Raw genomic sequence first — 26,797 nt, forward strand, 5'->3', positions numbered from 1 at the left:
CCAGGGCATTTTACACACAAGAGGTACCGTACTCAGGAATAATTGTTTTCACACAGATTTCATCTCACTGGGACACAGAAGTTATAGAATCATAGAATAGAATCATAGAATCACTTTGGTTGGAAAAGACCTTTGAGATCATCGAGTCCAACCTTTAACCTAACCCTGACATCCCACCACTAAACCATGGCCCTAAGCACCTCATCTATCCTTCTTTTAAATACCTCCAGGGAGGAGGACTCTACCACCTCCCTGGGCAGCCCATTCCAGAGCTTGACAACCCTTTCAGTGAAGAAGTTTTTCCTAATATCTAGCCTAAACCTGCCCTGGTGCAGCTTCAAACCATTCCCCCTCGTCCTACCATCTGTTACCAGGGAGAAGAGGCTGACCCCCACCTCCCTACAGCCTCCTTTCTGGTAGTTGTAGAGGGCCATAAGGTCTCCCCTCAGCCTCCTGTTCTCCAGACTAAATAACCCCAGTTCCCTCAGCCGCTCCTCATATGACCTGTGTTCCAGACCCCTCACCAGCTTGGTTGCTCTCTTCTGGACATGTTCCAGCAACGCAACATCTTTCTTGTAGTGAGGGGCAAGTTCTGAGATGCTTTAGAGCTCAATTCATCCCTTTGCTAAAAAGGCTTTGAATTTTCTTTTATCACCAGGTTGTTTCAAAGAGTTTCAGCAGTTGAAGGAGTACAACTTCTAGAGTTATACTTCATAAAGGCTCAAGACTGTGGCAATCATCTCACGGTCTACAGATCAGCTGCACAGTTCCAGGACTTAAATCATTTGGAGTTTAGCATCATCAAAACCCAGGTGACCTCATGACAATTATGCATTACCGGTAAGAAAAGAATGCATCAGCATGTGACAATGGTTCAAAGCTACAAGAAATAAGATTCAAATCAGGTGAGATTATCAGCAGTATCTATTCTTTGGCTTTAAAACACTAGCCTTAGTCCCAGTTCAGTTCCAACAAACAAGAAAGCCATTGTATAAAATCATCCAGTATCTTCTTGATAGATGTTATTAACATCCCTGTAAACAGCTAGGGCAACTTTGAGACATTATTCTGTAAAAGGATTTATCCTTCAAGTCAGCTTACCTTGTGGTATCAATAGCCTCTGGAGTTGCATGTTTCATCCTCACGAAGCATTTCCACATTTCTTTACAAAAGCTAAATTTTTATGTGGATAAGGAAGCCACAATAAAACTCTACTAGTTTGGGGAGATTTTATAAACAATTCAAAAAAGCTTTCTACATAAAGAGCTTCCAATTTATAAATACAGTGAGCCTGATACCTAAGCTACACAAACGTCCTAAGACACCTACTCAAGCTTCAGAATCAGACTGTGGCAACTGAAATGTAACATTAATGCTTTTCAGTCACAACATTGTTCTTAGCTTAACTTCCAGCATATATAAAAGTTACACGAGAAACTATATATCAAGCTTTATTTGTAGTTTACTACATCTTTTCCTCTCATATACGCATTCTAAGACTATATCGCTGCATATTCTCATTTATACAATACCTTCTATAATCCCAGTGTGGATGTACATGTTTATTTCACTCTTAAACCTCACCACCAATTCTTCTATATGAGTATGTAAACTCATTTTTTACATGAAAGACTCTTCAAAACCTCTTCAATCCAGCTTTACAGTGGCTTTTAAAAACTCATTTAGCCAGTAACATAATTTTGAATACAAACTCAAAAATGTAATAAACTAAAAGATGGAGTGAAAAACTTAAAAAAAATTCCCAAAACATTCTTCAGAAAGTCATGTTTTATACTATAGCTCTGAGACAAGGGCATCGCATAGGTGGAAATTTGGGTTTGAGGACCACTGAACATTAAATTTTTCCCAATATATCATAATTACAGGAACATCTGTGGTAAGTAACTTCATACCAAACCATTGTGAAAACTCAAGAAGTGTTCAAAAACTCATTCTCATTTCTATAAGAAGCAGCAAGTAAGTCTAGGAGTACTGCCTAAAAATAGGATCTAAGAGTTAAATATGCTGCAGTAATTAACATCTTTGCAACAACCCCAAATTCCCATTTATTGTTGTAACAGAGTCTCACAACACTTGCAGCTAGAATTAAAACAATCAATTATGATTTTTAGATCACTGTAATTTATTCAAAATAGTTCCATTCTCCTCAAAATGGAAGTGAGGCATAAAATAGCTTTCTCTTACCACAAAACCACCCTCATTTCAACAGTGTGTGGAAAACGTATGATAATGAGAGTGTAAAGACAGACAGATTTGCAAAGCAAAGAATAGAAAAAACATTTAGACCATAAGAAGAGAGGAAGAACAGAAAATACAAGGAAGAACAAGAAGGGATAAAATAAACATTGCAAAAGTAAAATGGAGAAGGAGCAAAGGTGAAAGAATAAATTAAAGGGAAGAGTTACCATCTGCTTCTGTCTAAGAGTTCCCCATTTTTTCCCCCTCAAGTCCAAAAATGAAAGTGGAATTTGGAACTTGCATTCAGAAGTTTGGTTAAATGTGTAAGCAGTTTTTAGGCTTCTTTCGATCATTACGGTTTAATCTCAGTTTAAATATAATCTCAGTTTCTAAGTCATCCCATCAAGATAGCAAGCACTTATGAAACAGCTGCTGAGCAAAAGTATTCTTCCATAGGGCTGCATGATAAGTGAACTGTGAAGAAAACAAGGTAATTTTTAGTTACTTTAGGGCTGTAACCAAGAGAAAGGTACTACATGCACTGGAAGTAGTCATCACCACAAGTCATGAATAATAAACAAGGTATGGAAGAACAGGGATCTCACAGTTCTTCAGCCTGTACAGGACTGTAATGGTTCACAGTGCGCCTCCTTTTCTAGTGTTCCTAATATATCCTCTAGTTACATGCAAACAGACTTATACCTTTAATTTTTGTTTATGTAGCTTTAGGATTAGTATCTAACAATTAAATTGTATTTACACTACATCCCTAGATCTAGATGTTAGTTAGGAGCCTCAAACACAAAATGACCTGAAATCTTAGAAGAATGCTAACTGAACTGTACTTAGATTGGCAGCCTGAAAGATGAAAGTCTGCTATCCTCACCAGGAAGTGTGCCCTACTAATCTAAACATCATCAATGGATATTAAATCCTGTATTTTTTTCCTTCATCCTAGTACATAAGTAGGCAAAGGAGCTGGAAGCATCTTAAAACACCTGTTGATTCGCTTCAATGATATTCTGCCACCAACAACTGGTGCTGTATTTATTCTGATGGTAAAAGCCATGGGAGAAGCACGTGTTGCTACCATTCAGGCCTAAATTACTCCCAGTCGTCTTGTCTGGCATTTTTCCAACCATAAACTGGAACAAACTTGTGGATATACTGTCAAAGAGATGGATGATCAAAGATAATTTTTTTTTTTTATATTTACTCTTCCCCATGGCCCTTTAGAGATATGCCATAACCAACCAAGAATTCTACCTGATATTACAAACAGAAGAAGTGTACAGGCTCAGACTCAGGAGAATAAAGCTTTCTTAGAGCAGAGGTCTAACCTCACATAGGTCTTCCTCAAACAAGAGGAAAAGCTAAACAAAGGTTTACTTTTGCAAAGAAGGAGCTAAGGAAGCTTATTTTGCAACTCTTCTAATAATCCAGAGAAAATCCTGCTACAATAAATGAAAAGGCCACACAAGTTACTAGACAGACAGAGAATAATATCCCACAGACAGATGCCCAGAACAGAATTTATGAATATTTTGGCATCCAGGAAGGCCCTGAAGTATGGTAAGACAGCATTCATTTCATGTTGTTTACACAATTTTCTGTTATTAGATATCATTGAAATGGCCAAAATTAAAGCTAGAAACTTTGGTAGCTCATGGGTGGATGGGGGTCTGGTATATCTGATATTTAATTTAAAAGTTATTAGCAGTTAGACAGTTGATATTTAGATTTCTATGAAAATATTTCAGTGTTCCCTTCCAATGAATTTTCATCTCTGTAAGTCAATGATCTAGACACAGATAAAAACAATTTGCAACAGATGGCTAGAATGCCTCTTATCCTATACATAAATAATAAAAAAAATCCCTCATCCAGAGTCAAGAAGATAGACTACATCATTGGATGGAGTACATAGAAACTCTACTGGTACAATTTCTGGGAAAAGCAGGGGTTGCTTTCTTAATTTGGGTTGATACAGATGTCCTAGAGACCTTGCCTGCTCAGTTTCTACCCACTGCTGCTATTCCACTTCAAGTCTGTTTTGGGACTAATGGAAAACCCAGCAATACACTTTGCTGCAAAGATAAATGGCATTTTTATCTACCAACTGTACTTCTGTTTTGCCAGCAGTAAGTGCTTGGCAGCCACAAAACAAACCAAATCAGGAAATTCATGTGGCTGAAATTTAACCCTCCCTGTCCTTTCAGTTATTCTTCTGCTGGATCAATTCCTTTATCCAGATTGCCTTAGAAACACAACGGCTTAGAGAAGGGAAGGGATGGACTAGATGGAGGGATGGTAGAAAGACAATAATGCTCCCTCCCTTTCAGTCACAGAAGAGGCTGTTATACGGCAATGATGAAAATAGTCTCAGATTAGATTCAACAACAAACAAAGTTTTGTTTAGAATTTCAAGTAATCAACTTTCCACAATAAACCTGAGGTCATATTTTTGTTAAATCTATGCTCCAAGTTATTCTCATCTTATTAAGTAGTACACTTGGAGGGAAAAATAACACTGGTATTACAGTAAAATAGCTACCCAGTCCATTTTATGTCCCAAATATCTTCAAATAAGTGAATTTGTTATTAAACATTAACCCCTCCTCATGTATATATAAAAGAACTGGTCAGAGAATGTTGTGAAAAGGGAAACGGTAACTGAATCCAGAATCCTCTAATTCAGACTGAGGACTTTGACAGGTATCCTAAGAGTGGAAGAAATAAGTAGTATAACACTTAACTTCACTGTACACTAGTTTTCCTAAATTTAATCTTTTGATCTTATCAGCCTGATCAGGCTCAAGTAAATCTACTGATCTATGTGGTTTCACACTTGCATCTGAAGAGGACAGTTTAATGGAAGCTGAAAATGAGATGACTGCTTTTGATCTCCAGGGAAGAAAATTCTCTAGCCTCATAATCTTTGAGGGCGGGGAGGGGGGAAATCAGCAAAACTATCATCTGGTAAAACTAGAACTACACAGCACAATTATCTACAATGAAACTTCAGTAAGGTCTACAATGTACTAATGCATAACATATTTTGATTAATTTTATCCTAAAAGATTGAATGCTATTCTCAATATTTCTTAAATGTGTTTGACTATCTATGTCTCCTTACTCATCATCTTATTGCAGGAGAGCATAATAAAACTTCTAAATCCTCTACTGAGAGGCTGAGAACAGAAGGAAAAGGTATATTTAGGCTGATTCATTATTAAATGAATGATTTACATACAGAATATTTTTCAAGTGCTTCAGCTTCTTTCATTTTTATCACTTTAGGTAATTCAGCTAGTTAACAAGAAGCTATCAACCTGAATACACCTTTCCCTTCTTCTGTTCTCAGCCTTTCAGCATAGGCTTTAGAAGTTTTATTATGCTCTTCTGCAATAAACCAGCAGAACTGATTCAGAATGCTCTTTACAGAGTTAACAAGTTCTACAAAAGTTGAGGATAGACAAGTATTCCCTGTATGTGTGCTTGAAGCTTTATAATTTACAATTATAGTTCGCTCAATGCACACCCCAACACAGGGAACCAAAAATAAATATTTAGAGCAGTACTAGACATTGCTGAGCCATCTTAAGAAGCCATTAGACACTTGATTCCATCACACATAACCATGCTTTTTACAGAATACGCTATGAATTCATAACTATAAGATACTAAGAAAACACTACAAGAGCAGGAAACATTTTAAAGCATTTAACAAAAGACTAGAGATCACAGAATGGTTGAGGTCAGAGCTAGCAATCAAAATAAATATTTTCAATGTGTTTCTTCCTGTAATTCCTTGAGAGCCAGGCTACTTCCCATGATTTATGGTTTTAGGTACATACATTCAACAGCTTGCTATTTTTCTCCTACAAGTCCTTATTCTTTTAGATAATTTTCTTCAGGCTTAATTTCTGCCCCCCTCACCCCATCAGTTATGTCAAATTCTGAGTACTTTAAATTGAGCCATACTTCAATAATTAATCCTAAAAGTGTAAGCTTGAGGCATGCTTCTCGTAAGTCCTTGTTTATAAATAAGTTTGTTATGATTGAAGCCTATGACCCATCTGAATTCACCATTTTTTTCCAATCTTAACTGAACACCAAGAAAGTTTATTTCCGTAACCTGCAGTTGTCTGAAATGAAGCTGAGCAGCCCTGAGAGTCACTGTTTTTTGCAAGACTACAGCTCCCAGCTCCATTTTGCTCTCTACAATGACTGTTGAAACTTTTGACCAAGTCAGCTGTTCTGGGAAGACACCCTCCCAGACAGCACACACATTTGGAGGTGGATCTATATCAGGACAGCTGAAGTAGTTACTGCCTCCTGTGATCCTCATCTCCTTGCAGAAACAGGGATGGCTGGAGAGCTTGAAAATCAGTTCCTGAACTGCTAGACTGCAACTCAACACATTCACAGAAACCAACAGCAACTTTGTTTTAAACACCTATATGTATTAGGTCATAAGCTGTAACGGTTCGTGAGCTGTTCGCAAACAACTTGGCAGTCCTGACAACTCCTGCAACAAGGGCATGGCAAGACATTTAAGCTGGGACACATTACAGTGTTATCTGCCATCAAATATGTCATTTTCCAGAAAACTATTGAAATTTTTCTTCCCAGTTAATCCTGGGCAGGTATTTTCATTCCAGAATATGAGTGTCTTGGAGTTAATACATGTTAAAGCTGAATACAGTTCACATGGAAAAAAGGTTGTTCCAAAACTGCTATTCACTTCAAAAACACCCTCTAAGTATTTCAAGACAATAGGACAAGCTAAGGACATTCTTCCTCCAAGTGTTCATGATCAGAATTAAAAATTCCCCCCTTCAGAGAAGCTAAAAATAGGAATATAAAACTAAGTATTCTTGGTTAATGGGTAAGTCGATTAAAGTTTAGCAACAATTTTAAGCATATCGCTCAAAAAATTATTTGTCTCTAACTGATAAGTATTCCAAATGTTTCTTTAGGTTTCTAAATACACAAGAAACCATTTCGAAATGTTACACTGTTATTTGTTAGGAATTAGCTCAACTTGAACAAAAGCAGCATATGTTTCTCAAAAAGTAAGGTAAATTTTAGTGAATAAAAATGCAAATACGCATTTTAGCAGCCTTGAATTTATTAATCTGATAGGTTTAATTTCCATTTTCCTGCATCAGCTTTATTTATAAAGTGTCATGCCCTATAAATATGCTGCTATTTTCTATAGTCAAGCACCCTCTTAACAAATCTTCTCATTAATATGTAAATTTAAAGTCAATCGGTCTTCTCTCTGACAGCGCCATGAATTCCTAGTGCACTGTATAATCGGCTTTGACTTGGCATCCACTATTTATCATCAAAGATGTCAGTTAGAAAAATTATGGAAAATGCACTGCAATTGATATGACTGCAATCTACTTTGTCAACACTTAATTGTTCCTCAAATCATACATTTACATATAAACAGCCTAAATACTGATCCATAATGATGCAAATAAACTAAATTAAAAAACTCTTCTACTACACAAGATGCCCTGTTGTATGATGAGTTCATTTAAGAACCTATTGACAGAGGCATGCATTTTAACTAGGCCCAGAAAAAAATTCTGCTAATTTAATTGCTGAGTAGGTAGACAAAATAAATTTTGCACTGAAGCTCAGAAAGTGGAAACAAAGTGTTATTAATACTGTACCACTGATGACCAATTTTAGGTTAACACAGGCAGTATTGTTACACAAACTTTTACGCTCCTAGAGCAGAAGCCACAGCAACAACTGTCATCCATCCAGTTTCAGTGAAAAAAGTACACTAGAGTCACAGAAACCTAATTCCATCAAGACTTCCTAACTCTCAGTCCAAGACAGGAGGTCATCCTCTTCTCTTACTCTTCCTTTGTCCAATCACAGACTAAAACTGGCTTAAACAAATTGTGAAACTGTAGCTCTAGGCAAAGCAAATTATCGATTTTGATTCTTTCCAAAGGGCAGGGAAGAATGCAGAGTTGCTTTCTTTCAATAAGCAACATGTAATAAACACTCTGCCTCAAGGACATTAGGAAAACATATTACTTAAGCATCTCATTATCTAAAAATACTTTCCTTATTTTAGGCAACTTTCTGGAAAGCTATGTTCTTACAAACAACTTCATTTTCTTGTGAAATGAAAAAGGGAGTTCCAGAACCCAACTTGTAGTGCTGGTAGTGCAAAAATATGACTACTTCAGACATTTTTGCTATGTTTCTAGTTTTCTAATCATTGTAACCCCTGCTTATTTAAGAAGCAGTAAATATAACTGTGAACTAAATCAGACTGAAATTATCTGTCTAAATACATGTCCTTATAGTTATTTTCACATAATAAATTATACATTTATTAATACAGAATACCACCACATTTCAGTCTGATTCCCAGGCAAAAGGTATTAATACAGACAGTTTGAAAGAGCTTAGTGATAGCTGGTGTCATTCCGTATTCCCGTGCTGAAAAAAAGAAATCTTTAAAATTGTTAATATGCTAATTACAAACTACAATAATCTGCACTGAAATAACAATGCCTAACAGAAGTGTTAAGACGTATTAGCTGAGCTATAGCAGAAATACTTCAGTCTAAGGAAATAGAGAAATTTTAAAAAAAAAAAATCAAATTATGAAACTTTCTCTAAGTTTATTTAATTACAGTTTTATGCAACTGTACAAAGTCCATCTCCAACTACTGCTGTAAAATGGTATATTTATCAGTGAACCTTTAAACATGAATTAGTTTCATATTAAATGGCAAAACTCAACAGTAGGGCATCCCCAAGCCTGTAATAAATACAAAAAACTAGGGTTGTGTAGCAATTTTATGTAGTTCTTTCCGGAAGTATTCTGTCTTCTAATTTATTTTGTTATTCAGATTTAAATCCCTATTGAAACCAATGTTACTAGCATTGGTTAATTGAGCTATCTGCTTTTTTGTTATTAGAAGTGATAGGATTTGTATCTTGAATACATCTTTTTACAAATTTTAAGTAAGAGTATACTTAAACTTACATAACATAAATTAAAATACCACAACATTTGTCACATTTCACATTTCAAAAACATATACTCAAGTCTTCACACAGTCCCTCAGCACATTAACAAAGTCTAGACACGTAATGTAATGTTCACCATGCTGTGATACTGGGTATTCATATCTACAAAGAAAGTAGATTCTACCCTGTTTCAGGACAGAATGGCAAGCCTTTCTAGCTGTGACTCACATAAAATCCTAGAGCAAAGAGCCATGTCACTCAACCACAGAAAAAGGACTCTCTCCGCTGCCTGTGGGATGTACCCAGGGTAAATCAGAACAGGTTATAGCCTGCAAGAAGAATTTTTATGCTCTGAAGAAGGGTGGATGCCTTATACTAGTGAAACCTTAGAGAGTTAAGACTTATGCATTTGATTTCTGTTTTTATTGAAGTCTACATAAAAATGCATCTTAAAAGACTAAGTATATCCAACAATGGAAATAATTCAGAATGCAAGCACACAATAGTAATTTTAAAAGTCACAAACTTACCTTCCATGGGCTTACAAACTGTGTACGTGCATATCGAGTTAACATGTGGATTATAACAACTTGACCCCACTCCTCCACGTCAACCAACAAGTTACAGAGCTTTCGGTAGTTCTTGTGAATCAGATCTATTCTATCTGGACACACTTCCTCAAATGCCATCACAACGCTCCCAGCTACCAGCTAGAAAACAAAATACAAACCAGAAGGTCAATATTTCTTCTACAGTTCATCCACAAGTGAGAATCAGAATTAATACTAGCAATTCTCAGCAATTTCAAATTGTTTCTATTCAGTGAAAAGAAACAACAACAAAAAACCCTAAGCCCACAGAAATGGTATCTTATTTTAAATAGAATTGGGCTAAGTTTATTAGAACAGAGGAAACATTTGCTGTTTCTATTACACACATAAATCTTAGCTCCCAGCCCTGAAGACACAGTGCAATGTAAGCATAAATTTTTTTCTTACAGTTATAGTTTCCAAATAAATTATCAGAGAACTTGCAATTAACTCAGAAATAACAGGAAACAACAAGAAGTACAATGCAGCAATAAGCCTGACAAGGTCTGTTGGGATTCTCTTATCAACACTGGCGTGCTCAAACTAAACAGGAGCTGGGGTAAGTTTCCCAGCACTACTGGGATCCAAACTATTCTCTCAATATGGCCAAATGAACTGTCATATATGAAATTTTATATTTAGAGATTCATGAATACACTTTCCAAAAAAGGCATAAAAATCAGCAAAACATTAGAGATATATCAATACTTTTCCTGAAAGAACACAAGCAGAATTTCTGCATGTTGTTCAGCACTTCCCTAGCAGTTCTGAAATTACAGGAATGGATCATTTATGCCCTGCTATGTCTTCACACAGTTTTTTGCCTCCATAAGAAATAAATCTTTATCTATACACACAAAGATCCTTATACTGACTATGATTATAAAAACAGCTTTGTTATGAGAAATTTAAATAGATTCTCAACCTCAAAGCTTACCGAAAGCTTCTGATAGGGTATTTTCTTTTAAAAATAAAGAAAGGAAACATGTACTGGGGTTCCTGTTAAAATTTGGGCAGCAGGCTACTTTAACTATTGGAAGACCTCAAAAGCTGACCATGCATTATAAGGACATGTCATTGTGTGCCTGGAATTACTGTTCTTTCTCTTCTAATTGCTTTAATTAAGATTTGTTTTGTGTCAGAACACATGTTAAGTCAAATAACTAAAATGATGAGACTTTATACGAAGCAGCTGATATGTATGCAGTTAGCATGCATGCAGTATAGCCTTCTGGCAGCAAATTAATGTCATATTCTATCTGAGCACTGGGGATCTGCATTTCAACCTCTAAAATTTCCCCAATGACTTAAAGTAAGCAATTAAATAGAAGTGCAGTTTATTGAAATGGTACTTTTTGAGAAATATTAAATACAATGATATTCATATGTTACATTTTTCTCCCTATATTTGGCTGACATTTCGTTTATTAGTATGTGCCCAACATTACAATTGAAAGAAAACAGCTCAGAATACAGTCTTGCTATTATGCTAAACAAGTTTCAGGCTCTGTGGGGATTTTATGAATTACCAATAAGAATAAACGTGAAGTTGCATTTATTGTCTCCAGCACCATCCACATACTGGTACCTGCTGGTCCCAGCAAGTATACAACTCATTCCAGGGAGCAAAATTTGATTATTTGATAGAGCTAAATAAAACACACTTTACATCTAAAATAACTTGCTATTTTTTGCTGTATCACAAAAACAATAGCTCTTTTTTATGTTTTTATACTAAACTTTCTTCTTAATAATGTGCTGCAGTAAGCTATTCTGTAATTAAAAACGGCTGCAAGGTGATGCTTAGGTGTAGATTCAAAGCTTAGCAGAAGACAGTGGCTAAGTCCAGGCAAATCACTATGAGTCCTGAGTAGGTATTCAATTAGGCCGGACAACTTGAGTATGGAAGAGAGGAAGGGTGTTAGAACTTGCTTACAGCAAAGCAATTTTATTAGGATGCAAAACTCTGAATGACAGTTAAGGCCAGCTTGCACGGTACAGCGTGATGGACCTGAAGTTTTAGAAGAAAACGATAACACTTTTTAGGCCACAGAGACTTATTTTTTATGGTCACCGTCCCATGGGCTTTACAATGGGTATTCTACTCCTCTATGCTACCAGGCAGTATAGGGTCTTTTGACAGGTTTGACATACAAGGGGACAAAAGGAGGGAGGGGAAGGGGAGGGAGGAGAGAGAGACTGACACAGATCAATTCACTACTATAAGAATAGTCATAGCCTAATATCTAAAAACACCCTTTTAGGTTCACAGGTGAAGGACGATACAGATGCTCGTGTCCGACTATGGTTCTGGAGTGGATATTCTTGCCTTTTACTGCTACTAGTACTGCACACACATTTTGCTGTATTTCTCTTTCATTTGAATATGATATAGTCTGAAAACTGAAATAAAATACTACATACAACACTAGTTTAGATCTTTTAAAACTGAGTGCATATCCTGTGAAAAGAGCTGGCTTTTCAAAAGTTCAGTTACTGTGAGTAAACTGCAACAATTCGATGCAACGAAATAGTCATACTGAAATACGAGAGTTCTAAATAGTTACTTATTTCAATTCACATCATCACCTACTCAAGTTTACAATTAGAATGTTGTCACTTGTGAACACTTAAAAAGATATTAAGGAAAATTTGAACATACACTATGAAATGCAAAGGTGCATAGAATGAACAGGCATTTTATTCCTGTGGCAAGTCCCTAGATTTACAAGTTAATACAGCAATTGCCATACATCAAGACACTGTTTAAGATCATGCCCCTGTCCCCATTATTGCGTTTTCCAAAATTAGGCTTTTCATTTGAAGGGGGAATAAAAATGGAGAATGTAAGACAGACTGAAAATGCACTGGTAACAAGAGGATTTATCTGAGAAAATTTCCTAATGCTTTCTTAATAAGAGATTATTTTCTAGTTGACAGTTTCCCTTATAGTATGATCCTACTATACATCTAAACATCAGAGGAACAGCTAATAATCTTTGTTTATTAAATGCTCAACATTCCATAAAAATATTTAGAATTAAAACAAAATGATCCAATCAGAATATAAAACCAAAAAATATCGGTTTCCAAAAAACAGTCAGTTAATTTCCATCTCACTGTGTCAATAGTAGCTTTTTGTATAAGGAGAAAATATAAATCACTCCAACAAAACTAGCAATGAGCTCATCAAATTCAAATACTGCTTTCCATTTATGTATTTTTTATATTAAAGCAATAAACATGGTTCATTTGTCTTCCACTGGTTGCCACGTTTTTCTGTGCTGTTGCTATGAACTTCAGCCATTAGCTGTGCTCCAAGGTAAACTACATGAACCATCAACAAAAGTGACACCCAATCTATGGAGTTCATATTTTCTCCAGATTATCTATGCTAGTTGACAAGCTGGTAATGAAAAAAATCACACTAAGCAAATGGTTCCTCTAATAACAATAAATTTTCTATAAAATTATGAAGGGTACAAAACGTTTCCTTGCATCTATTTTGTCATGAATTCTAATTAACGCTGCGAAAACCTGAGTGCTGGGTCATCACAAGAAGTGCATCGAGGTTTGATTGATAATACAGTGCAAGTTGGCCTATGCTGCCAAGATTCCTCTCTCTTAAATTAATGGCCACCCCACCTGCCCTAATCATACAGCCCAAATGATATTCCCCTTCTTATTTCAATTTTCTGGAGGCAAGGAAACTGGAAAAGATCAGTCATTTATCTTCTAATAGCTGGATAATAGATCCATCACAATAAAACATCTGCACAAACTCAGTAATTTTTTTTCCCACAGAAGTGAAGGTTTTACCAACATTAAATCAATAAGTTAAGAAAACATTGTCTTATCCACACATTTGGGTTCTAAACTAAAACATTAACTTAACAGAAGCCTACTATTGAAAAGTAGAGAGCCCAGCTTTCTTTCTCCATTATCCTCAAATACACTGCTTTCGTTTAAGATCAAGATCTTCATTGCAAAGCCATCACCAATTCCTAGGATCATTTTTTAATCTAAGATGACTCACTTCGCAAGAATCTGCGCTTCATGTAGTAACCATGCAGTTTGCAAAAGAAATCTCAATACTCACATGTTTGTATAAAATCTTTTCACCCCCAAACCAGAATTCATACTAAGTTGCATTTGTTATATTTAGGAGTAAATTATCACAGCAGAACAGAATAATAAATTTATTTAAATATTAGAAGTAGTTTAATGTGCTTAAAATATTCTCATTCAAGGAGAAAACATTATTTAAGCCAAGGCTAAAGGAAAATTTAGCCCTTAGAAAAGAGTGTAAATCTTAACTAGCAATAAACAGATACCATGCAATAAGCTAAGTTGTTATCAGTCATCGCCCAAAACTTGCTTCTATCCCTTCCCGTATTACTTCACAACAGAGTTTTCTGGGGAACACCAGGAACACATACTTGGGAATCAATGAGCGTCTGCATGTCTGGCCAACATGTTTTGAAATTTCTCTCTAAAATTCTTCTGTCTTAGAAGAGTTCAAAAGCAGTGCTGCACTCTGTATTCTACCCGGTCCCAGAACAGGAGAGCACAAAATATATGTGGCCACATACTAACTCAGTTCTCTGGTTAGGGCTGAAAAAAATTTATTTTATTATGCAGCATCTGCATTTATATTTCCACACCTTCCTTATAAGGGAGGTATCTGCCCAAACAAAATAAAATCAGATAAAAGTTAAAGACACAAACTTGCAATAAATTTGCCAGCATCCATACAACTACATCCCAACTACAGGTGTACATTCTGTCTTTTCTTTTGAGATGCAGCTTTAGATACACTTTGGGATGCTTCCGTTTGGACTGAGAAATGCAAGTCACAAGTGTGCTTAACACGTTTGGACAACAGACGTGATTCCTGTCCAATATCAACATTATATTTCTTTTTTTTTAGCTTCTGTAACACAGGTATCATTAATAAACTTGATTTTTGTTGTTTACACAAAGTTGTAAAACGCACAGGCTATAAACACAATGCAGTTCTACAGTCCTTCACAGTATGCCAAAAGCAACTCAAGCAACAAATCCTGCCTTAACCCTATGCACCAAAGCTAGATCATCAGGCTTGTTAAATGTATGGAAAAAATAGAATTGGAGTGAAGTGATACAGAATCAACCAAAAAGGGAACTAGTTTCCTCTAAAATACCCAATTATACCTTCACGTGACTACATGACTAGCTACCTTTCTGAGAAAATAATTTTAGCATAAAATACACACATTTTCTTATCTTCCTTTCTACATAGAATCATGTCAGCTGCTCAATTACTTAAAATTATTAGAAAAATAAAAAGAGCATTTGTGCTCTTGTACCTGCTTATTAAAGTCTGAGGTACTTTTTTCTGTAAAGCAAGGGTAAAAAACATAACTAGGGGTTTCTTAAGGTTCAATAATAAAAATAATTGTAAACATATTATCTGTTTAAAAATTAGATATACTGGCACAAAATCACAGCTTTGTTGATACACTCTTAATTCCCAGTTAGCAACCCTTGAGGGTATGTTAACGATGGTTTGCACTTGATAATTTTGCATCTTAGATTAACTGAGAGCTTGGCTTTTAATTGAATCTTCATGTTAAGTCACTTAAGGAGTAGAGTGATCTTTCATTTATCTCACCAGAAATTTTAATGAAGTGCTGGGTTAAGGTTAAATCTCATCTTATTTTAAGTTTTGCTTACCTCAGCTTATATTAAAATTTACTACTGATTGAGACCTAAAAAATGAACACATTTCCTACAGTCTGATAAAATGGCTTCATTTTACTGTAGTAGAATTCCCATCCAGACAGTTTCTTGCTATTTCAAATGCAAAATGACTCTGGCTAATTTAAATACATTGTGCCTTTTCTGTGCAACATAAACTGCATTAATAATCCACAATAGCATTTCTCGCTGAAAAGAAAAAATCTGGTTCACATTAAATTTAGAGGCATCTATGTTTAGTAGCTATTTTAGCTCCCTTTAACATAGAGGTTATGGTAGTAAGTTTCAAAAACCCTGCTTAAGGTCAAATTGTTATAGAAATAAACAAATTATGAGTAAAAAAATACTTTTTATTAAAGCAAAGTCTCAAGCATCACTTGAACAACAGTCAACAGTTATATACATCACTAATGTTAATTACACTCTCCCTCCAAACATGTCTAAACCAATTGGAATAAGCAAAAAAAAACCCCAAACAAACAATAAAAAAATCATATGGTAGTTTTTCCTGGATCCAGTTATTACATGCAATGCATTATGGCTTGTCTGAGGGCTAGCAGCCCTTAAGTATACAGAAATGCCAAAAGTAATCTGATATTTCCATCAAGGGAAAAAAGGTGGAGAACCACTGACGTTCCACAATTCCCAAAGTCACTAAGATTCTCCCACTCTGGTATAGGCACTATTTAATGAAAACGCCATCACTTTCCCAGAAAACTGATCTACTGACTTTACATTAAAACTATCAGGAGATGACAACTGATATAGGTGCAAGGGAACAGCTTCTGTGCATTTAAACAGAAGGAATCCAAGGGTTAGTGTCAAGTAAACACTTGTGGTCCAAGTTCCACGTTATCACCATACAAATATCAGGCCATCTGACTGTCAAACAGGCCACTGAAGCTGCAAAACCTGAGAAATATCATTAATCAAACACATGCATTTCATAAGGCTATGACAAAATGCTGTTGGTCTACAGCTTGGACCCATTTCTAGAATTCCCATGGCAACAAACCTGACAACTTTCTCCACAAAGACTGAAAAATGTTTTCTAAAAGCATTTGTCTTTATGTACGTAGAAAGAGCCTTTTCTTTTATGTGAAGTGTATGAAATTCAACTTCCCTGAGAGAATACAAATTTCCCAAGAGAAGCTTAAATAAGACTTACAAGTAACCAACCTAAGGCTACATAGGCTACATATGTACACACCTGTACATAAAGACCACCACCCATAAGCAGCTGCATCTCCTCCAGTTTTAAAAGCCGTAAGTAGCTACAGGTGGCACTTGTTTCCACCACTGTGAGCAGATTTCTATGTTCTCCAATTAGAGGCAAGGAATAAGCTTATTCAGATGGGAGCTACCTGCTAATAAAACACTTGTGCACTATGCACTTTCTGTTAGTAAATGTGGAGGCTTTCTGGGAACATTCAGTGGAACATGACAACTGGTAACTACTTAAGGTGAGGCTTTTCTGTGCTAGACTAGTCTTCCCAAAGCTATCAGGATTAAAGAGAAACAGGTCCACTATAGATCACAAGCTCTGGACTCTGGAATGAAAGAGCACAGATTAATACTTGGTTTTGATTCAGAGAGTCCTGAAGAGAGATTTGTATAGTTCCTTTCTGGAGTAACAATTCTTCATATCACTTCCTGAAAAAGTAAAACTTCTGAAGCTCAGATGTCTCAGCCCAGGCTGGAATCAGGTCTTGCTAGGGAACAGACTACGAGGAATCAGAGGGAGGTAAAAGTTGTGGCAGTTAAACATATTACGTCTCCAAAGAAGTCTGGAAGACCCAATTCTAGACCATCATTCTTAGCTTCTTGACTGTGCTGACATAATAGCATTACTTTGACTACTGCTTCAGTTGGTGTAACAGAGGCACCAGAATTGTGGTGTGTAGTAAGCAACGGGCATTAATACCCTTATAAGTAACTCCAAGTGCCAGGATCAGTGTGCTGGGAAAAAGAAGATCCAAACCTACTCTATATTTTTTTCCTCCAACATTTTGTGAAAGTAAACTTGTAAATGACTAGTTGTTGGATAACTTGCCATTTACTGTAAGCAACAGAGACTAGGAAACAGAGTGAAAACTCTGGGATTTTATTTTCCTGCTATCAGCAATAAAAAGAAACATAGATGGCTTCTCAGCCTTTTATGCCTCCACAGGTATAAAGAATCTAATCTCACATTCACAGATTGCATGCACACGAAGAGCATGAACCACGGAAAGAAAATACACAAAGAACCACTGGGGGGGCAACTCCACAGAAGCACAAAGGCCTCTGACAAACGAGTACAGGTCAAACATAGATGCAGTCAGGAGAACTAACTAACTGATTTACTGTCTGCTGAGACATTAAGCTGACACTCTCCCTCAGTAACCCTTCAGTGGAAGTTGCAAGATGTCTTTTAGAGAACAGCACCATTTATGACCTGAACACCTGGACTGTGATAGAACAGCAGATGATATATTCCTGTGTGTTACAAAAACACTTGGCAAATAGGAGATGAAGGACCACACTATCCAGTACCTAGTAATACTTTCATTTACTCAAAAAGGATTACATTCACTAAATTAGTAAACTAAACAATAAGAACAAGAGAATGTTTTACTTTACCACTCTATTTTCTATTTGAAGTCTCTCTGACTCCTTGCTCAATTACCTTTCTGGCTTAGACTTAAGGAACTTATTTGCAGGGTACAGGAAGAAAAATAAAAGTGTGTGACTGTTGTGAGACATCCAGGAGTCCATACAGAAAACCTGTACCTATACAGCACATCTAAAATGTAACAGGAGTGTTAAATTTACAGAAACCCCAGAACATGGGTTTTACTTACCAGATCAGAAGCGGGAATTTTGCAAGAACAGACAGGTGCATGGACCAGGCACACTGTGCATCACACAGAATTAATTTATTCTTACAGTATCACAAATTGAAAAGACATAGCTAATTTCCCAATGAAAATGTTTATCCATAGAAACTTTTACACCGATTCATATAATTATGTAACTTTCACTTTCAAAATTAATTTTAAAGAAGCATACATAAAAAACATGCTAACTAAACTAGATTAGGACTACCCATGATGGAAGTAGAATTACTAGTCTTATTATAGGAGATGTTCACTACTACAGTCATAGTATAATGCATAAATACACAATGATACTTCTATCTAAAAACATATAAAACCACATCAGCATGGGTTAGGAAAGTGTATTACGTACTGCTGAATGACAGCCTCTGGAGTAAACTCTTTAAAAATAAATACACATGTAATAGCATACTGTTTCTTACCGTACTTCTATCCTTCAAAAGCTTTTCTATCACTTCAATTAACATTTCCTTTTGCTCTGGATCAAGACTAGAAGCAAAAATAAAAATTCTTTTTACTCATCTGGTCGGACATATCTGAAATTAAAAGAGGTTAGGTTTGTTGACCTTTAGACACAAGCTGCGAACCAAGAGCATTGAAAAAACCACTTACAGGAAAAACAAGTATTCCAGAGAACTGATTGTAAAAGAACTCGACTGAAAATAAAGTTAATCATGGAATACAGAATTGAATTCAAGGAGTATAAAATTAAATTATAAAGATTATTTTTTACCACTTGTGTGTGTTCTGTAAGAATCTCAATACTTAAATCATAAAAATTTTAGGACTTAAGAAACATTAAGACAGGCCAAACCATGAGGGAAAACTCGACTGAGTTTCAGATGCTAAGTCACAAGGATCTCACTTTTTTTGCAGAAGGGAATTTCAGTATGAATGAATTCAGCAGAGAATGAACATCAGGACAAAGTAGAATCATACCTTTATTATCTAATTATCAATACAATGCTTCAAGAAAGATACTTTGTTAGCTTCACTAATTTTAGTCAGAAGTATTGACACTCAAAAACTTGGACATTATATTCAAGCGTACCTATGCAAAGTTGGTGCGCAAGCTGATAAAAGACTGCTTTAAGTCCTATATAGATAGTAAAAATAGAGGAATACCAAGAGTTACAAAAACAGTCTTTTTACTGTCCTTCTCATACCCAAGGAACAGAGAAAAATTTGCCAGAAACATCCATTATTGTCAAACTTGCTTCTTAGGACCAACTTTTCATTCCAGCTGCTTCTTCATCATCGGTCTATGAGCATGGAAGAATTCAAAGCCAAGGCAGAAGAAAACAGAAAGTAGGTACAAGGAGCCATATGGACGTGTAGTTCTACACGCCTTTGAAAAGTCATTTCAACATGGATACAATTACAGATAAGTAAGGAAGTATTTGGTCATTATTGTCCACTTCAGTTTTAATGCTGAGTGATGAACTGTCCTAATGCATACCCTTTCCAGTTAGAGATTCACGAAGTGACTATCTAGCTACAAACTACTTTGCTAAGGCTCTAATATCTAGCAATATTAGAACATGCTAAATGGATAACAAAACTTTGTTAGAAGCCACCATTAGCAAAAGCAAATCAACAGCACAGTAGTCCATAAGTACTTTTATGACCACCTTTTGTTCCAAGTTCTATTTTTGTCAAAAAAGGTTTACTGTATCTTCTGCCAAGGAGCAAAACCTTCAGAGGAAAAGCCAAGTCTTTCTAAGAGGCCTTATTTCAAATTTTCAAAACTGGTATAAAATTTAGAGAGAGAAAGCAGTAAGTAATTATTACTGAGAAACTTTGAAATTCCAACACCAATTTTGTTATATGATTAAGAAAATCTTCAGTAAGGTCTCCGATAACTGACTTCACATTCCTCCCCCTCCTCTTTCCTGAAGTTTTAGATAAGGAAGACAGCATTCTTAGAGCAAAAGTAAAAGAACAAAGTAAAGAGCTAAGAGTGTTCTGCTCCCATTATGGTATCTACTAGTAATAGTATGGAATCTATTAATACTAGTGATGGGACCTTTTAAAAAGTCCTCTTCCAAATCTCGCTGCAAGTAGGTGCAAGTACACAGTAGAGTCTTCTGTTGATAGACAGAAGATACTAATAGCTCTGAAATGCACTTTAAGTGAAATAAGCAAGAGGTCTGACATTTTCAATGATAAAATTACTCCAATGTACCTGGTAATGTTGATTGCATTGGGCACAAATGTTGCTGTTCACACTATGCCTGAAATCTTTTCTGTTTGATATGTAAGCTTCCTGCTGTTAGGATTGATTGAACCACTAATGAACAAGCTCTTCTAGGTCAGGCATCCATCCAAACACCATGACACTAAATGCAAGGAAGATTGGAGTATCGAACCTGCATCCAGAAGTCTGACTGTAGCACTAACTGAACTACAGGACTACCAAACAGGTAGGGAAGTCATGGAAAGCAAAAAGTAAATGGAGCATACAGGCACTATTAGGATAAACTGTTACTACTTCTTACTGAAATGCTCACAGAAGATGCAGAAAATAGATGTATCAGAGTATATAAACTGTTGACTGATTTTCACATAAAAAAATCCATCCCCTCCAGAATTCTGACCAACTTCAGAGAGTGCTGTCTGCCAAAGGACAGCCTTGCTGCCAGTATATGATCTGCATCACTGAATTGTGGAGCTACCAGCTATGATCCTTGCTGAAACATCTGCTGAGATTGCCCGTTAAAGACTCTTATTTACAGGCAAGCCAATTGGGCGTGCCTGCGGACAAGTTAGTTTGACAGCTTCTTCACCAGTTCCCAGTACTGCTTCTTTTTTCTAGCAATACAGAAAACTATACTCTCTCCCTTGGTCCTGTGGTAAACCAGTGCTATCAGGTATGGCATTTGTACAAGTAAATTTTGAAAATATTACAATAGAGGTTCACATGCTTTCTATATACAGTTCCCAAATCCTACTACCAAGGACACAACCGTCATTTACAACTCCGCTCACAAGTAACCATGAAACTTATTCTAGTCCAGGTAAGGTGGAATTTGCAGCTACAGCAGTTTGAAAACTTGCATTATGATGCCTAAGATATTTGCATGAAATGAAAACTTGTGAAGTATGTACAGGCTCTCTAAGCCATTAAAAAAAACCTTTACAGAACACTAGTTTTCCTTTGCGATGTGAACTAGACATCCATTTTACTACCAGTCAGGAATCATGGAAACTAGAAGGGAATGAAGCTAGTTTCTCCAGATTGCGCTGCTGTGCTTTTTTAGCACATGCTGTATTTTTTACCATAACAAGTATCTTTTTAAGGTATTTTCAAGGATGATTTCAAAATCTTGACACTGACATCATAAGCATAGGATACTGTATGCACCAGAGAAGAAAGAATACAAGTTATATTTGAAGATGCAATCATATCTGGAGATCGGATGAAAGACTGATAAAAGATCTTTTAGTAACCAAGTTAGACTTCAGCATCTTCCAGTTTTGCTCCAATCACCAATAAGCTCTTTAAGCTGGACTAGTAGAATAACCTTTACCTGTCATGAAGAGAAGAAATGGAAGCACCAATTTAAGGTAAAATTATGTGGAATAGCCTGCTGTCCAGATACTGCAGTGCCTTCCTGGCACTAACAGACCATTACTGCCAAACTCCCCCAAAAAGTTTTGATACTATCAGGAAATCAAAGAACATTCTGTGTATGGAGAACAATTCAGGCTAAGAAGTCTTTTGTGTGCTGGAACCAGACGCTAACAAAAAATAAACCACTCAAATGGTAAGAACAGACTTAAAATCCATTCTGTCTTGTTAGGTTATGTGATAAAAGGCTTATCTGTACATAGAGGACTAGAGGTGGGGGAAACTCCAGTAACATCATGACCCAGCTGCTCCCAGGGCCACCACATGAGAGCAGTCAGCTCATTTAAAAAACAAACAAACAAACAAAATCACCAGAAGGAAGGAGCTCTTGCCCAGGTTCTTTGGAGAGCTGCCACAGAAATGCCTTATGGTCCTGAAATGAACCTACCACAACTCAGAGAGGCTCTCCAGTGCACCTTTCAGCCTTAGTGGGGTTACTAGCTACAGGGCTATGAAACTTACATGATGCTAGAAAGAGCATTTGGGGATTGTATAAGACTTACTACAGGATGTTTATGGGAGAAATGAAAGGCAGGGAAATGGAAAGATCTAGATGATGATTTCAGGAGGAACAAGCATAGGAAAATAGAAGGATAGGTGTATAAAAGTAGCTAGCTGTATGCAAAAACTTTGCTGCTCAGCACACTTGTCTGGCCATGTTCTGCACCTGATGGCCACAGTCTGTTCTGTCTTCTCATTAAACTTTGTTTCTATCAGGATTCCTGGGTGATGCAGTCTCTATTCTGTGTGCATGTGTGATATGGAGGTCTAAGCTGCAGCAACAGGTCCCTATAACCCATATAACTGCAGCATCAGCAACCAGAGCAAGAATATATGTCAGTGTGTGATTACTAGAGAGTATCAAGCAAGACAAGGTGGCTTTGGGAAGTCAGGTATTGAAGTGGGGCCATAGGTCTGGGCTGGACATGCGTGTGTGTCTCTGAGTGAGAGAACTGGAGATTTTGGCTGCCAGAAGGACCAGGGCATCCAGGCCAACTACTGGAGAGATTGTAAGGTCTGAAGGTTGACTAATACCCATGTGTGTGTCTCAATCTCTCTGTTTCTCTCCCCTCTTCCTCTCTACCCAGTGGGAGACAACTGGAGGCGAGGGGATATATGGGCCAGTTACCACATAGTCTGAGTGTCTCAATCCAGCTACTGTGGGATTCATGGTGTTTGAGTGAAAGTGTGGGGGCATGCGTGTGTCTGACTGAGGTCTGTAACAGCAAGTGCAGTGGGGTTACAAGCATTATGCGCTTGTATGTGCCAGTGTCAGCGACTTGGGAGACTGGGGATCCAAGGCCAGTTACTGGAAAGACTGAGCATCTAGGATCATTCCTGGGGGATCCATATTGTACATATACAGGTCCACTAGTGGGCCTGCATCCTGATCAGCCAGAGCGTGCAACAGGATAAGGCTGTTGGTGCTGGTTTTGTCTGCATGAGTGCTGCTTTCTGTCTGTGCTGACCTGCATAGCTGGCTGTGTGCATATGTGTTGCATATATGTGTGTATGTGCCTGTTAAGGAAGACATGCTCAGCCTCGCTACTGGTTGGTCTATGGGGGCATGGAAATACAGCAGCCTCAGGCTACCTGATTCAGAACCCCAAACACCTCTCACCTTACTCTTTTTGGCACAGGCAAAATAAAAGGGAAATAAGTAGTAGAATAAGTGCCTGGAAAGATACAGGTCCTGTTGCCCCCACCTGTGTAAGCCAGTCCCTACCTCTTTTTGAGAGTTCTTCCACCACAAGAATTTCTGAATTGAAAACAGGAAGATTTGGATTTGCAAAGATAAAATTTCTATGAGTTAGTATTCATTGGCCACGTGTACTGCAAACTACAGCAAATGCCTTCAGGATGAAAGATACAGACGCTAAACAGATAAATCTTCAATTCTGAGAATACCCATCAAAATAGTTGCTACACAGATGACAATAAATGGTATATTAAAACCAAAAGATAGTGTATCAGTTTCTTTCTGTATCTCTTCCTAGTTGTCCTGTTACTCTAGCAAGCAAAAGACTTGAATTTCAACCAAACCAGTTGAGTGACAGAACATCTACACACTTCATATTTCTTAAGAAACAGATCCGATATATCTGAGACACGCCAACCCCCCCAGTAGTCTTAATAAACATAGCCCACAACTATCCTAAAATTGCTTTTCAGTATTTGTCAGAATCACTTACCTGTACAGTTTTTGGATTGCATGGGCTGCGTTCTTCCTCACATAAGGAGATAAATCAGAAGAGGCTTCCTTAATAGCAAGCATCATAATAGGAACAATAATTGGGACACGGATACTGGATAAAACTCTTAAAGCACTTGCACGGATTAACTGATTAGGATCCTAAAGAATGGGAGAGAAGGGGAGAAATAAATAAGATACTGCAGAGAATTTAATGATGTGTTTATGCACTATTTATGCTAATTAGTGACCACACATTAAAACATGTAAATCTGAGTATCAGTCAGGTTTGCAAGCTAAAACCACACTAATAAGAAAATGTGCCAAATTTCACCCAAGAAACTTTCAACAACCAAAAAAAGTAAAAGAAAGTAAGAAAATATTGAAATATTATGAAAAACTGGAATCTGGTAAAGGAAAACATTAACATAATTCACTTTCCCAAGCAAATATGGGAAAGATGGATGAAAGAGACTAATATTTTATTTAATGGCCTGAAATATTTTCTGTAATCCAAATGGAATTCAGATATTCTGAAAAACACAGCTAGCTCAGTTTTATTACTTAAATATAAAAAATGTTAAATGGAAGCGTGGTTCTCAGTTGCAACACTCCCACTCAAGTTCTTGACAACACATCCATTCTATGCTTTACCAGGAGATATAAGCTGAAGCCAAGAACAAAACGAATTTTCTTAAGAACATGTTAAAATACTAAGCTAAATGTTTCAAGACTTTCTTCTATTTGCTACCCTCCCTTCTTTCATCCCAGTACTTGCTGCCCTTTTATAATGCTAGGGTTAGCTTGGAGATCCAACAATAGCACAAGGCATCTGTATTTGGAGGAACTGTTATGTAAACCTCGTCCATTAATCATGGGCTTGGGACACATGGGAAAAGTGTTGCTTAATCAAGTACTAAATTCTCTAAAATCTAGCAAACTGAAATTGTAGCAGTATTAATTCAGCACACTGTCTGCCAGAAGGGCACTTCCCAAAGAACATTCTTCCCCAAGGGCTGAGAGTTGGCAACATGAGTTTTCGGACTGGTATTACTTCATGATCAGTTCACCTAAGCTCTCAAAATTCCTACATCTTAGCAGCTTGTCAGTAGTAAGAATCTGGATGGCGAAAGCACTTGACAGTGTTTTGCAAAACAGCTTGTTCTTACCAGAGTTTGCAAAGCTCATCTCCAATCACACAAGTTTAAAATACCCTAAAAAGTTCTTTCTAAATAGGGAGAAAAAGTCTCCACACATAAGGCTGAATTACGATATACATTACAAAACCAAAATCAAAACATTACAAAATACTAAGAGAGAATTAATTACATTTGCCTATCCTTCCATAGCAGGCTTAGTAATTTCCTTAGTTGCTGCAAATCTCAGCCAGCTTGGAGTCTATCTCCTAGTCATACCACCACTTCTTTTTAAGTTACTCACAGCCACAACATTTGAGTTAGCCCCTCTCCTTTTGTTCCCACTATCCACAGATTTTTAAGAGTTACGCCATGATAAATGTTCACTGCATACCTATATCATTAAAAACATAGGATACAAAGTAGTTTGAGTTTCAGCTTTTCATGCCAGTCACAGATAGTAAAGGTAGTACAAATGACATCGAGATAAAAGCTGGAAGGAAAGGGACAGAAAGCTGCCTACTCAGTTGTGGGATGCTCCTACAGTTGCAAACCTGGTGCTCTGATTGCAACATTTTCCAGCAAGATGCAAGGTCTGGATCAGTGACATAACAGAAATTAATTATGACCTTAGAGTAGCCTTACAAGAAGAGTACAAGAAAAAAGAAAATCCAACCTTCTCTTTATTATAAAAACTGGCCAAATTTAAGGAGAGTTAATCTTTCTTTTCTCCATGGTCAAGCTCCATGCTTCAAAGGCAATCCTAACCTTTGTTCTCTAATCCCATTCCCCATTGTGATCTGAATTTGAAATGAAACAGTAGAAAAAAAAGCTACTTCTTCAATACTTCTAATAAAGAAGTAGCATGTGTAACGCACTGAATATTTTAATTTAGGTACTACTATCTTCCTGATGTTCCAATTCACTGTTGTACACAAGGTTCTTTTACACATATTAAAAAGAACAGCTGGTTCTCTGAATAACAGGGTCTTCTTTCTACATACATAAGCTACCTTGGAAAGAGAAAAGGTATTCCAGAAATTAAATGTGGGGCATGTGAATTTGAGAGCACCAACCTATTGCTTTTCTTCAGTGAGGTAGTTTTACTTTGTGCAGGCTTAGCTGCTTTACAAGGTTTGAGGTAGTACAAAAAACTTTGTAAATGATGTAACTGGCAACTAATTCATCAGACACAGATATTTACATGCTTCAGTTTACCAGATTACACTTACACAGATATTTTTGGTTTTATGATACCAGCTCAGAATTCTCTATGAAATGTTGTTTAGTAGTCACTCACTTTTAAAGCACGCTGGAAAGTACTGATGGACAATAATGCCAGATCTTGCTGCTCCTCTGCATAACGCATCAGATAAACATATACAAGCTTTTTTATCTGAAAAGAAAAAACACATACA

At 36.7% G+C, this 26,797-nt stretch overlaps 1 protein-coding gene across 5 annotated transcripts in view; it reads right to left on the reverse strand.

Moving 5' to 3' along the window:
• The window catches only part of AP3B1 (adaptor related protein complex 3 subunit beta 1), a 160,904-nt gene that overhangs the window by 112,157 nt on the left and 21,950 nt on the right, over positions 1–26,797 (reverse strand). For 3 of the 5 annotated variants that reach the window (XM_035892818.1, XM_035892819.1, XM_035892821.1), the window contains 4 exons: positions 26,680–26,775; positions 24,245–24,405; positions 18,844–18,910; positions 9,744–9,923 (listed from right to left, as the gene is read on the reverse strand). In XM_035892818.1, coding sequence (XP_035748711.1) covers positions 9,744–9,923; positions 18,844–18,910; positions 24,245–24,405; positions 26,680–26,775 — 504 coding nt within the window. Of the gene's footprint in view, positions 1–9,743; positions 9,924–18,385; positions 18,439–18,843; positions 18,911–24,244; positions 24,406–26,679; positions 26,776–26,797 lie in introns of those variants that run through there. The other 2 variants (XM_035892822.1, XM_035892823.1) reach the window with 2 other exon arrangements.

Source organism: Egretta garzetta, unplaced genomic scaffold (assembly GCF_000687185.1).
Source record: "Egretta garzetta isolate BGI_Z169 unplaced genomic scaffold, ASM68718v1 scaffold424, whole genome shotgun sequence".
NCBI lineage: Eukaryota > Metazoa > Chordata > Aves > Pelecaniformes > Ardeidae > Egretta > Egretta garzetta.